This window comes from Macrobrachium nipponense, chromosome 5 (assembly GCF_015104395.2).
Source record: "Macrobrachium nipponense isolate FS-2020 chromosome 5, ASM1510439v2, whole genome shotgun sequence".
Classification (NCBI taxonomy): domain Eukaryota; kingdom Metazoa; phylum Arthropoda; class Malacostraca; order Decapoda; family Palaemonidae; genus Macrobrachium; species Macrobrachium nipponense.
Window position 1 is genome coordinate 72,386,466 of NC_061107.1, and position 13,827 is coordinate 72,400,292.

The 13,827-nt window shown below is 33.3% G+C and overlaps 1 protein-coding gene across 1 annotated transcript in view; it reads left to right on the top strand.

The window, feature by feature from the left end:
- Positions 1-13,064, top strand: part of LOC135215824 (DNA replication factor Cdt1-like) — a 71,836-nt gene extending 58,772 nt beyond the window's left edge. Inside the window, exons 5-8 of the mRNA XM_064250776.1 lie at positions 524-668; positions 9,159-9,328; positions 9,851-10,052; positions 12,027-13,064. Coding sequence (XP_064106846.1) covers positions 524-668; positions 9,159-9,328; positions 9,851-10,052; positions 12,027-12,184 — 675 coding nt within the window. The 3' untranslated portion in view covers positions 12,185-13,064. The remainder of the gene's footprint in view (positions 1-523; positions 669-9,158; positions 9,329-9,850; positions 10,053-12,026) is intronic.
- Positions 13,065-13,827: the final 763 nt, after the last annotated feature.

The following is a 13,827-nucleotide window of genomic DNA, read 5'->3' on the forward strand; positions in this document are numbered from 1 at the left end:
CTTTGTTATATCAACTTGAATGAGATTGCCACTGAATTATTCCACAAATTTTACGAAGACATTGAACAAAGAATTATGTTTGATCTCTGCTTATGTAAGCATTAAAGGAAGTGAATATGCTGATAGAACACTAAGTTGCAACCAGTATAACTAGATCAAATGTAAGGATTCCTGTAAGCAACTATCTTTTTTTACTATCCCCAATACATATCAACATATCAGTCTTAGTAAATGGTTAGGTTTTGTGAATAATGAATTCTTTGGATTGTGGTGTCCTCATTCCAAAATATATCTTGTCCTTGACTTTGATAAATAACCAACATAATCCAGTCCCAGTGTACAGCAACACTTACAGTTAGTAGACAGTAGATTTCTCTTGCCTCTTGTTTATACTATAGTGATTATTAGAAGAATTTTGGGTATTGTGATTTACACTACTTTTAATGAACCATAAAGTCTGGAGAAATTAAATTACTGAAAATTATTTTGATTCTCATTAGTTCTAACTTTTATGTAATTTCAGTCATTGGATCCTCCAATTGATTGTAATGCGAGTATCAAGCGCTGGCATCCTGCATTCCCTCTTGAAGACGTTCCAGATATTGAACCTTCACCTCTGCCTCAACCACCTGTAACAGAGAAGCTTGACACAGCACAAGATATTCTGTGTGAGTGGAATGACTTCAGGAATGTTTAATTTTCAGTAGACTAGTAGTAGTTTTAATTAGCAGCTGAAATAAAGATTTTTCAGGTCCCTTGGGTAATTTTGTGTTGCAGCCACACCATAATGGAAAGGAAGATTTCATCTTTGTTGCATTAGTTACTAGAACAAAATACTATGACAATTTAGTGATAAATGAACAGACACGTTTGATATTTAGTGGAATTTTCTTTTCTTTTTTTTATTATTATTATAGCAATGATAATGGTAGGATATTGGTAAGTTGCCTGTATTATGGTAAACCACTAGTACAGTGGGAAACACACCTCGTATTCACAGGTGATGCTAGAATCCATTAATAGTTAGAACCCCTATAAAAATGCTTAAAACTGCCTATTGTGTTAGTTCAAACTCAAGAAAAGCCCACTAAAAAGGCTTATATGTACCTAGTTTTTTTAATACAGTGGTACCTCGAGATATGAAATTAATTCGTTCGGAGGCGGCCTTCGTATCATGAGTTTTTCGTATCTTGAACCGCATTTTACATGTAAAATGCCTAATCCGTTCCAAGCCCTACAAAAACATCCCAGTAAATTATATTTCCAGGCCTACAACACATGTTCTAGGGTTACGATGCCGAACCGACGGAAGAAATATGACTCCAAAAAGGCAAAATACTGTACATACTTGAGTAATATTCAACTGCATGTAATGCTCAACCCAATTTTTACTGCATGTATTAGGACATTAGCTTATGTCCCTTAGCAATAAGCCTAGCCTATGTTAGCGGTTGCTACTGTAGCCTAGTCTATGATTATGACATCTAAACCTAAGAAGCTAAAAGCTTAGAATATGCCAATAAAATGTATAAATAGTCAGTATGTACTCATTTCAAATAATTATTAATTAATCATTAACTATAATAAACAAACAAACAAAAAAAAACCTTCCAATCGTTTGTTTACATTCAGCTCTTACGAGTACCGAACGAACGCCAAGCAATCACTTTTCCTAGGACACAGCCATAAATTTTCATTAGTATCTCTCTTCAACTAATGAAACTACCAAACAGTATAATTATACTATTCTTTATTCTATCTTTACCTAATGGAGATACAGAGTTACTGACAGCTATAATGAAACGTATACATACGTAACGTAATATTAAAACATGAAGAATTCTAAAAAATACGTATTTGTTGGCTTCGATGATAGCAGTCTGATTTATTTTATATTTTATGATATCTAATTCACAATTTTTTATTAAATGTATTGCATGTACTCATTACAAATAATTAGTAAGTTAAAAAAAAAAAAAAAAAAAAAAAAAAAAAAAAAAAAAAAAAAAAAAAAAAGCTTCCAAACTTCTGTTTACATCCAGCACTTACGAGTATCGAACAATCGCCAAGCAATCACTTTTCCTAGTACACAGTAAACCATAAATTTTCATTCTCTCTCTTCAACTACTGAAACTACCAAACAGTATAATAACCATTCATTTCTATTCTTTATTCTATCTTTACCTATTCTATTCTTTATTCTATCTTTACCTAATGTTTTTTTTTTTTTTATTAAATGTATTGCATGAATAAGTTTTTCAATTTACAGCATCCTTTTACCAATAGAATACTTAAAGCACAAGGGGTAGATGCTGACCAATAGGAGAGCAGGATCTTATGGGGTGACTAGCATCAGGAACCAATGGGAGAGCGGGAGGATGGTGGCGAGTTTACTCAGTTGGCAGTGCGGGAGTTTTAAAATTGTTCTCGGTGGTCCGAGCGAATCTCGGGACTTTACAGCAACAACCTTTCGTAACTTGAGCAATTTTCGTATGTAGAGCTGTGAAATTTTTCGTATTTGCTTTCGTATCTCGAGTTTTTCGTAAGTTGAGCCTTTCGTATGTCGAGGTACCACTGTAGTTGTATCACAATAAGCACATTTAATCATGAAATTATTATGAAAATCTAATTTCCAGCAAATAATCTCCAATAAACAGAGGTATAAGGGACATAGTTGTATACTCTCATTTGTGGCTAAAAAAAAAAAAAAAAAAAATTAACTTAGAATTATGAAAATATTTCCTAGTTCCAAAACAAACCATGTTATTTGCCTCAGGAGTTGGACGTCTTTATGGCATTTGCCTTGGGAGTTGGATGTCTTTATGACAGTGTCACATACTTTGATCTTTAAAAGTTTACACAATGATACTTCACTGATAAAATGTATTGTGTCACTGATAAAATGTATTGTGTTAACCTTCTTATGAAATTCACTGAATTGTTATTGTTGTGAAAATGGAAAGGTTGGCACTGCATAGGATCACAGAATTTTCAACATCTTTTGAGTTTTGTAAGATTCAGACTGAAAGCAAGGTCAGTGATAATTAGATCATGTCATTGATCAGTAAGGGTTACATGTTATTTAGTGTCATCACAGATGTAATGGAGTTGGTTCGAATAGTCATATAATCAAGGCTATTATCCCTTTAACGCCGATTGGACGAATTAAACGTCTACTAAAATTGTCTGTCATATGCCGATTGGACGTATGGTACGTCGACGAAAAAAAAAGTAGTTTTAAAAATTCGCGGAAAAATAATTAAAGGCTTACTGGGCAAAAACTTTTGAATCACGCGCCTTGGGGGATGTTGGGAGCTCACGGATCAAGGCGTTGTTTTGTTTACAATCATTACCCAGGCGTGAGAGTGACAATTTCTTTCTTCTCGCACTAAAAAGCATCAGCGACACATCTCAGAAATTATTTCGTCACTTTGACATAATTTTTGCACCATTTTATATTAGCCGTTACATGGAGTATTATATATGAAAATGTGTGCAATTTCATGTGGAATACAACAAAAAAACAACTCATGGTTGTAGCTTTTATCAGTTTTGAAATATTTTCATATTAATAACAATAAGTGCGAAAATTTCAACCTTCGGTCAACTTTGACTACTGAAATGGTCAAAAATGTAATTGTAAGCTAAAACTTACATTCTAGTAATATTCAATCCTTTTCCTTTATTTTGCAACAAATTGGAAATCTTTAGCACTATATTTTGATTTATGGTGAATTTATGAAAAAAAAAAAAAAAAATGTCCTTACCTCCGCGCGGTAACTCTTCTGAAAAAAATCAGAAATTTTTTGTACGATTGTAATGTTTGCACCATTTTAAATTAGCCGTTACATAAAGTTTTATGTTTAACAACCTATGGTTGTAGCTTTTATCAGTTTTGAAATATTTTCATATAAATAACGATAAGTGCCAAAATTTCAACCTTCGGTCAACTTTGACTCAACAGAAATGGTCAAAAATCGCAATTGTAAGCTAAAGCTATTACATTCTAGTAATATTCAATCGTTTACCTTTATTTTACAACAAATTATAATTATAGTCTCTAGCACAATATTTCGATTTATGGTGAATTTATGAAATAAACTTGTTCCTTACGTCCGCGCTGTAACTCTTCCAAAAAAATCATAAATTTTTTCGTCCAATTGTCTTAATGTTTGCACCATTTTAAATTAGCTGTTACATAAAGTTTTATACAGGCAGTCCCCGGGTTACGACGGGGGTGTCATTCTTATAACAAAAATCATTATAAACCGGAACATCACCAAAAATACTAAGAAAACCTTACTTTTAATGTTTTGGGTGCATTCAAAACTATGTAAACTGCATTCTTATTGCATTTTGCTTTAAAAAACCTTCAAATATTGATTATTTTGCATTTTTGGTGTCATATTTCTTCTGCCAGATGAGCATTGTAGGCGTCGTAACCCTGGAAATATTTTCTGATGAATATAATTGAAAAGCGCCTTAACCTCGGAACGTCGTAAGCCGAACCCGTCGTAACCCGGGGACTGCCTATATGAAAATGTGCGCAATTTTATATCGAATATAACAAAAAACAACCTATGGTTGTAGCTTTTATCATTTTTGAAATATTTTCATATAAATAACGTTAACCCTTAAACGCCTAAGGGGTATAATAAAAATCGTCTCCCGTATGCCTAGGGGGTCTCGGAGTGAGCGTCGAAGCAGAAAAAATATTTTTTTCAAAAAATCACAGATTAAGAGTTAATTTTTGCTCCTTTTTTTGTCATTGCCTGAAGTTTAGTGTGCAGCCATCAGAAATGAAAAAATATCATCATATATAAATAATGCGATACAACTACTATCCGACTTACAACCTTACTTCAGACAGTTGACCATTGAGTTACTTGGCACTGCGCCATCTCATGAGAACTCTCATCACTCAGGCATGAGAACTCTCATCACTCAGGCAGCATCAGTTTGAGTTACCCTGCCCTATCTGCAGCATCATTTGGTATTAACTGTACTGTAGACTGAATTGCAAACCAATTTACGTAAGAATTGACTTCTGACATGCATGCAAGAACCTAACCCCATTGTAACTCAATGCCTGATTGTAAGTAATATATACTATTACCTAAATGATTAAAATGTATTAGTAGAAGTACACTATGGTAAAAAAATTGAAATAATGATTGTACATTACATTACAGTACTAAGTAGGCACTTATATAGCAAAGGTTTGATAGTATATCCTACCCAGTATGTTGGCCACTTTCTAAGGTTCGACTTACATCCATTCTGACTTACAACCAGTGGGTCGGAACCAAACTTGGTTGTAAGTAGGATAGTACCTGTATATGATAGCGCTAAAACAAAATTTCATATATAATTGTATTCAAATTGTGCTGTGAGCAAAACGGTTAAAGCTAACAAGTTAATTTTGTTTTCATTGTATTGTACACTAAATTGCAATCATTTTGGTATATAACACATTGTAAAACGATCAGAGCAACACAGAGAAAATATTATCACAAAATGATGCATGAATTCGTAACGTGCGGATGTAATTTTTTTTTTTTTTTTTTTTTCTCAAAAATTCACCATAAATCTAAATATTTTTCTAGAGACTTCCAATTTGTTTCAAATTGAAGATAAATGATTGAATATTACTATACTGTAAGAGTTTTAGCTTACAATTGCAGTTTTCGACCATTTCGGACGAGTTAAAATTGAATGTCGAATATTGTTATATATTTTTTTATATGCAAATATTTCAAAAATGAGAAAAGCTACAACCTTCAATTATTTTTTGTTGTATTTTACATAAAATTGCGCACATTTTCATATATAAAACTATGAAACGCCTAATATGAAATGGAGCAAATATCCCGAGAATGCGACATACGCATTTCGGAGATTTGCGGCGGAGAATCCGCGCGCGGAGGGAAGGAAAGTTTGTTTATTTTTTTAATTCACCATAAATCTAAATATTGTGCTAGAGACTTTGATTTTGTTTCAAAATGAAGATAAATGACTGAATATTACTAGACTGTAAAAGTTTTAGCTTACAATTGCGTTTTTCTACCATTTCGGTAGTCAAAGTTGACTGAACGTGGTTATTTTTCTATTTATCGTGATTTATATGCAAATATTTCGAAAATGAGAAAAGCTAGAACCTTCAATTATTTTTTGTTGTATTCTACATAAAATGTAATGGCTAATTTAAAATGGTGCAACCATTACGACAATCACACGTATGGTTTTTTCGGAAGAGTTACCGCGCAGACGTAAGGAAAGTATTTTTTTTTTTTTTTTTTTTTTCCCCATAAATTCACCATAAATCAAAATATTGTGCTAGAGACTTCCAATTTGTTGCAAAATGAAGGTAAATGATTGAATATTACTAAAATATAAGAGTTTTAGCTTACAATTGCATTTTTCGACAATTTCGGTAGAGTCAAAGTTGACCGAAGGTTGAAATTTTGGCACTTATCAATGATATGAAAATATTTCAAAACTGATAATAGCTACAACCATGGGTTGTTTTTAGTTGTATTGTGCATGAAATTGCACACATTTCTATATATAAAACTTTATATAACGGCTAATTTAAAATGGTGCAAACATTATGACAATCGCACGTATGATTTTTTCGGAAGAGTTACCGCGCAGACGTAAGAAAAAAGTTATTTTCATAAATTCACCATAAATCAAAATATTGTGCTAGAGACTTCCAATTAGTTGCAAAATTAAGGTAAATGATTGAATATTACTAAAATATAAGTGTTTTAGCTTACAATTGCGTTTTTCGACCATTTCAGCAGAGTCAAATTTGACCAAAGGTTGAAATTTTGGCACTTATCGTTATTAATATGAAAATATTTCCAAACTGATAAAAGCTAAAATCATGAGTATTTTTTTGTTGTATTCTACATGAAAATGCACACATTTTCACATATAATACTCCATGTAGCGGCTAATTTAAAATGGTGCAAAAATTATGTCAAAAGTGACGAAATAATTTCAGAGATGTGTCACCGATACTTTTTAGTGCAATAAGAAAGAAATTCGCGCTTGCGTGCCTGCGTAACTATTGTAAACAAAACAACACCTTGATTCATGAACTCCCAGCATCTCCCAAGGCGCGTGATTCAAAAGTTTTTGGCTGGTGGGCCTATAAGTATTTTTCCGCGAATTTAAAACAAAAACTTTTTTATGTCGCCATAAATTACGTCCGGTCGGCACCCAAAAGACAATTTATTTTGACGTAAAATACGTCCAATAGGGGTTTAAGGGTTCAGTGCCAAAATATCAACTTTCGGTCAAATTTTGACTCTACCAAAATGGTAAAAAAATGCAATTGTGAGCTAAAACTCTTACATTCTAGTAATATTCAATCATTTGCCTTTATTTTGCCACAAATTGGAAGTCTCTAGCACAATATTTTGATTTATGGTGAATTTATGAAAAAAACAAAAATTTTCCTTATGTCCGCGCGGTAACTTCCGAAAAAAATCTGAAATGTTTTCGTCCGACTGTCGTAATGTTTGCACCATTTTAAATTAGCCGTTACATAAAGTTTTGTATATGAAAATGTGCACAATTTCATGTAGAATACAACTAAAAACAACCCATGGTTGTAGCTTTTATCAGTTTTGAAATATTTTCACATAATTAACGATAAGTGCCAAAATTTCAACCTTCGGTCAACTTTGACTCGACCGAAATGATAAAAAAACACAATTGTAAGCTAAAACTATTACATTCTAGTAATATTCAATCATTTACCTTTATTTTGCAACAAATTGGAAGTGTCTAGCACAATATATCGATATATGGTGAATTTATGAAATAAACTTTTTCCTTATGTCCGCGCGGTAACTCTTCCGAAAAAATCTTAAATTTTTTTGTCCAATTGTCGTAATGTTTGCACCATTTTAAATTAGCCGGTTCATATAGTTTTATATATGAAAATGTTCCCAATATCATGTAGAATACAACAAAAAACAACACAATGTTGTAGCTTTTATCAGTTTTGAAATTTTTTTATATAAATAACGATAAATAGAAAAAATTTGTCCTTCGGTCAACTTTAACTCGACCGAAATGATTGAAAACTGCAATTGTAAGCTACAACACTTACAGTCTAGTAATATTCAATCAATTACCTTCATTTTGCAACAAACGGGAAGTCTCTAGCCCAGTATTTTGATTTATGGTGAATTTTTGTAAAAAGCTTTTTTTTTACGTCCGTGCGGTACGAATTCATGCATCATTTGTGATATTTTCTCTGTGTTGCCTCGATCGTTTTACAATGTGTTATATACCAAAATGATCGCAATTTAGTGTACAATACAATAAAAAAAAGTAACTCGTTAGCTTTAACCGTTTTGCTCACATTATGATTTGTATACAATTATATATGACTTTTTTTGCGCTGTCATATATCCCAATATTTATATATGATAATGATTTTTTTTTTAATTTCTGTTGGTTGCATACTAAACTTCAGGCAATGACAAAAAAAGGAGCCAAAAATGAACTCTTAATCTTGAAAACTAAGCGTGCTGTGATTTAAAAAAAAAAAAAAAAAATTAAAAAAAAAATTCAGCTTCGGCGCTCACTCGCGAACGCCGTCGGCATACGGGAGACGATTTATAAAATACCGCTTCGGCGTTTAAGGGTTAACTGGAAGGTTACTGGTTTTTTTAAAACTTTCATGTGAAGGAAGGACAGGCAGCCACGAGACATTGGTAGTAAGCATAAGTAATAATTAAAAATTGAGGCTTCATAGATCTGCACTGAATACTATTATTTTGTCAGAAGAAAACATTTTGCAGTTAACTACAGAGAAAGAAGAATTTTGAGTTTTTTTTTTTTTCCAGGTGTTATTTTATACAAAATTTAAATATATTCAAATGGTGTCTTTTAATTTTATTAATTTCAGTCTCTTAACTAAGGTAATGAACCATGATGGCAGAGAAAGCTTGAATAAAAGGGAGTACAATACTGTATAATATTGGGAAACTTTGCTCTTTAATTTATTGGTAAAATGAAGTGTTACTGGTCCTCAGATATCATTCCTGAACGGTTATATTAATGGAATGATATCCCATTTCCAAAATTTCTTTGTGAAGATCAGTTAAAAGTATTAAAAATATTTTTTAACTTTGCAGCCAAAGCACATGACTTGTTTTCGGTTAATCCAAGGCTTGAGAAGGCTGTTGTTGATGCAGCAGCAAGCACCCCCAAGAAAGCTCCAGATGCAAAGCTACCTGAGCAGTCTACGCAACCTGCAAATATTGCTGCGGCTCTAAAAGGGGTATCAGCCTCACTACTTGAAAAGGTAATTTTTTGGCCTAGTGGTAAATGCAACTTTTTTCTGAACATTTTGATGGAGGTCTTATCTTCTCTCAATTACTATATTGGCTAGTGTCCCAGTAAAAGGCATTTTATGATTATTATATATATTATATATTATACAGTGGTCCCGTCGTATTCGCAGGGGATGCATACCAGAAACCCCCCCCCCCCCCCCCCCGAATGTTTGGAACCCCTATGAAAATGCTAAAAACAGCCTATTTTGTTAGTTAAAACTCAAGAAAAACCCAATAAAAATTTTCATACTTGGTTTTTTTAATAGTTTTATCACAAAAAGTGCATTTTATGATGAAATTCATCAAAAAAACCAGGAATTTGTGGATATTTATCATAGAAAAATACTGCGAATGCGCAAATTTTCCGCTAATAATGGGGGGAACGTTCCCCAGAGAAATCCGCGAATGTGTGAGTCCGGAAATCTGGAGAACGTGAATACTGGGGGTCCACTGTATATTATATGCTTGAAACTGATGGTATCTTTTATCAGATCCGAGCTAGAGAAGCTGCAAAGGCTGCAAGAGATATGACAAGATCTAGCAGTGAAAATAAGGAACTGGAAATGCTGTCACGACTGCCAGAAATTTCAAGAATTATACGTAATATTTTTGTCACAGAAAAGAAGGCTGCGCTTCCATGGGAAACTGTTGCTGTTAAGATAGCGGCAAGCTACCCATCAATGCTAGCAGGGAGTAAGTAATTAGTTTTGTTCTTCATTTAGGGAGCTTTGAATTGTTAAAATGTAATTAGTAACCTTTACAATTTATTTTGATTTTACAATCCACAAGGGAAAATATCTGTAGTATTTCCCTTTACTGTATTAATTTTTTTTTTTCCAAACTTATGGCCATATTTTTTTTTATGTGGAACCAATTCAGTTGAACTTGAAGTGACTTCATTAGATATTGTTTAACATTCCCATCAAAACTAAGAAGCCACATCTAATGAGAATACAGTAATTATGAAAATTAAATAAGAATATTTTGGTAAAGATTCTGGTGTATACTCAAGATCAGTATATGTATAGATATAAAATTTTGAAAATTTCTTAAAAAACTATGGAGAATAAGTGCTTGTCAGTTACTTTTAGAGAGAAATATTAGTTATTTACCTGAAGAGATGCTACAGAAGTGGTTTCTTCTGGACACTGATAAAGTAATTTCATACACAGAACAAACCTTTGGTCTTATTATAGGGGAATTTCTCTAGTGCTAGCTGGAGTCCAGTTAAGATAGCTCAAGGATTCTGGTGGCATCAGGAGACAGCCATTGGGGTGAAGAAGGTGAGTGTAGCCCGATCCGACTTATCCCAACAATGCTGTGATGTACCAGTTTCTCTTGAACCGCCTTCATAGCAATAGACAGTACTCCTGCCTTTCTAGCCAAGAAGCCAGTTGATTTAGGTTATGTGTATTTTGCATTTCTAGAAATGCAAACCCATAAATCATCGAAGCAATCCAGGCCTCAGAGAAGACACCCGGGGTTGGCACCCTTGTTCTTGGATCATGGTAGAAGATGCAGACATTCAAAAGTTTGACAACCTATACTGAGGACATTGAACTCATTCGTGGGTGTAACGACCTGGCTGAGGAGTTTGGCAGTGGCTTCAGTTTTCTCTTCGGGTATTTAAGCCATGCTTGGGCCTAAGAGAGAAGCAGACATCTTTGGGGTTGCCATGCTGTTATTGGGTTCATAGATAGAAATTTAATCCTGTGGCCTCAGCTTCATTCAAGAGTTGGTGAACTTCATGAACTCTTTCAATCGATGACAGATTTGAGCCTTTCTTGATCCCCTTCGAGGTTTTGTTGATAATGACCCAGATGAATTACTCGCATGTCCTGTCTGGGTGCTGCCTAGCTTTTTAAAAAGGACTGCATTTCAGACCTTAGTCCTTTTGACTATGTGAAGTTGTTGGATGAGCTTACAGTACTACTTCATATTCAGTGCATGCAAGAGCCCATGATGTTAGGCCAGGTGAGCCAAACTTCCAGTTGGTTTGGAGGCTTACTTTATTCTCCCACCAAGAGTAAGTCTCCCCTTCTTTGAGATTAAAGGTTTGTTCTGTTTATAAATAAGTGACAAATTTTAAATTAATTTGTATTATTCATAACTTACGTTTGAGATCCTGATGTACTATATGGCCCACCTCAAGCCACCCCTCATTCAGTTACCAGGTGCAACACAGTGTTCTTAGGGTAAGTCAGGTTAGGCTGCCCCTTCCTACTTCATCCCTATTGGGTGTCTCTCATTGCCACTAAAATCCTTGTGCTATTTTAACCAGGATCTAGTAGATGTTAAAAGAAATTTGCCTACGTTAAGACTGCAAATGTGATGGTTCTGAAAAATACAAATGGATTAAAAATTTGTCATTTTAGTAATATCCAGTTTAACATCTTTCCCATCTTTTAGCATATTTAGTTTAACTAAAAATTTGTTATTTTAGTAATATCCAATTTAACACCTTTTCCATGTTTGTTAGGTTTTAGTTCTCAGCTCATGAATTTATGTGTTAGGTTTTAGTTCTCAGCTTATGATTGATTCTGAATATTCTGCTTACATGACGATTGTCAAAGTGCTTATATATTTTTGTGTAGATATTTTGTAGAAATCTACATATGCAATTGAACTGAATTTGTTTATGAGTTTTGTTTTCTCTCTTTTATTTAGATGAAGTTGATTCACATCTTAATCTTCTGATAAAGGAAGTTCCAGGGTGGTGCACAGTTCATAAGGTTCGGAGTGGCCTATTCATCAAGATTGATAAGAATGAACCCCAGAGTAACATAACAGATAAACTCCAGGCTGCCATTAAGCAGAGACAGTAAAACTGTTTCTTATCAAGCCTCAGTGTGGCTGTGCATTGTGTGAAGAAGAAAATAAGTGTTTAGCTTTTATGTATCAAGCCAGTGTTCTGGCTTGACTGTCAAATATCAGTTAAACTATAAAGTGTATTGTATATACTATTTTTTCTACTGTTTTAAGGTTTTAGTGTAATGTACTTTATATTGGTATATTGTTTTACACTGTTTATAGGTAGTGCCTTAGGTGCTATTTTGTTTTGTGTTACTTGTTTTAAGGACTCATTTGGACAAAAATCACATGTACCAAAGAATATTAACTTTTATACTTTATAAGTGTGTATTTTCTATGGAACAGATTCTAGCTTACATATTTTTATTGAAAGATTTTATGGATTTTTTACTTAATGAAGCCAATAATCAGTTTGTGGATATTTTTTCAAGGTTTGTTAGTGATGCATGAGACTTTGTACTATTGCTAAGATGCACTTTTGCAACTTACAGGTGACCATGGCTATCTTTTAACATTTATGTAGCATGACAAATAAAAGTTTGAAATTCCAATTAATTAAGACTTGGCATTTTAATAGGCAGGCTCTATGCCCCGTAAGTAAAATTTAAACTAGCATGTGGTGTAGCCATAGTGATAAATGTGACTGAAGGAAAATAAAGCAACCCACTACCTGCATCTTTTCCTGAGGCATAATTTTCATTTTGTCATTTTGTATGATATGGTAGCTAATTCTTAAATTTTGCATTAATATGTTTTTACAAAATTAACAAGGTAGGCTATTTTTGCAAAGCAGTTTGTATAGATTTTCAATTTTCCATGGAATTGCATATCAGTACCTATTCTTGGTATACTTACCTAAGAATTTCTTGTAATGAAACCAGTTGTAAACGTTCACCACTGACTTTTCTTTACCTTTATTTTTTATAGAAAGACCTTTGGGTCACTGTTGGTAACAACTTGACTAATAAAGCAGATTTTTGTACCAGCCCATTAACCCTCTTACGCCGATTGGACGTATTGAACTTCAAGTCAAAATGTCTCCCGTATGCCGATTGGACGTATTATACGTCGACTCAAAAAAGTTTTTTTTTTAATTTGCGGAAAAATACTTAAAGGCCTACCAGCCGAAAACTTTTGAATCATGCGCCTTGGGGGATGCTGAGAGTTCACGGATCAAGGCGTTGTTTTGTTTACAATCGTTACGCAGGCGCGCGAATTTCTTTCTTATCGCACTAAAAAGTATCAGTGACACATCTCAAAAATTATTTTGTCACTGACATAATTTTTGCACCGTTTTAAATTATCCGTTACATAAAGTATTATATATGAAAATGTGCGCAATTTCATGTAGAATACAACAAAAATATACTCATGATTGTAGCTTTTATCAGCTTTGAAATATTTTCATATAAATAACGATAAGTGCCAAGATTTCAACCTTCGGTCAAATTTGACTTTACCGAAATGGTCGAAAAATGCAATTGTAAGCTAAAATCTCATATTCTAGTAATATTCAATCATTTGCCTTCATTTTGCAACAAATTGGACATCTCTAGCACAATATTTTGATTTATGGTGAATTTATGAAAAAACTTTTTCCTTATGTCCGCACGGTAACTATTCCGATAAATTTTTTCGTGCGATTGTCCTAATGTTT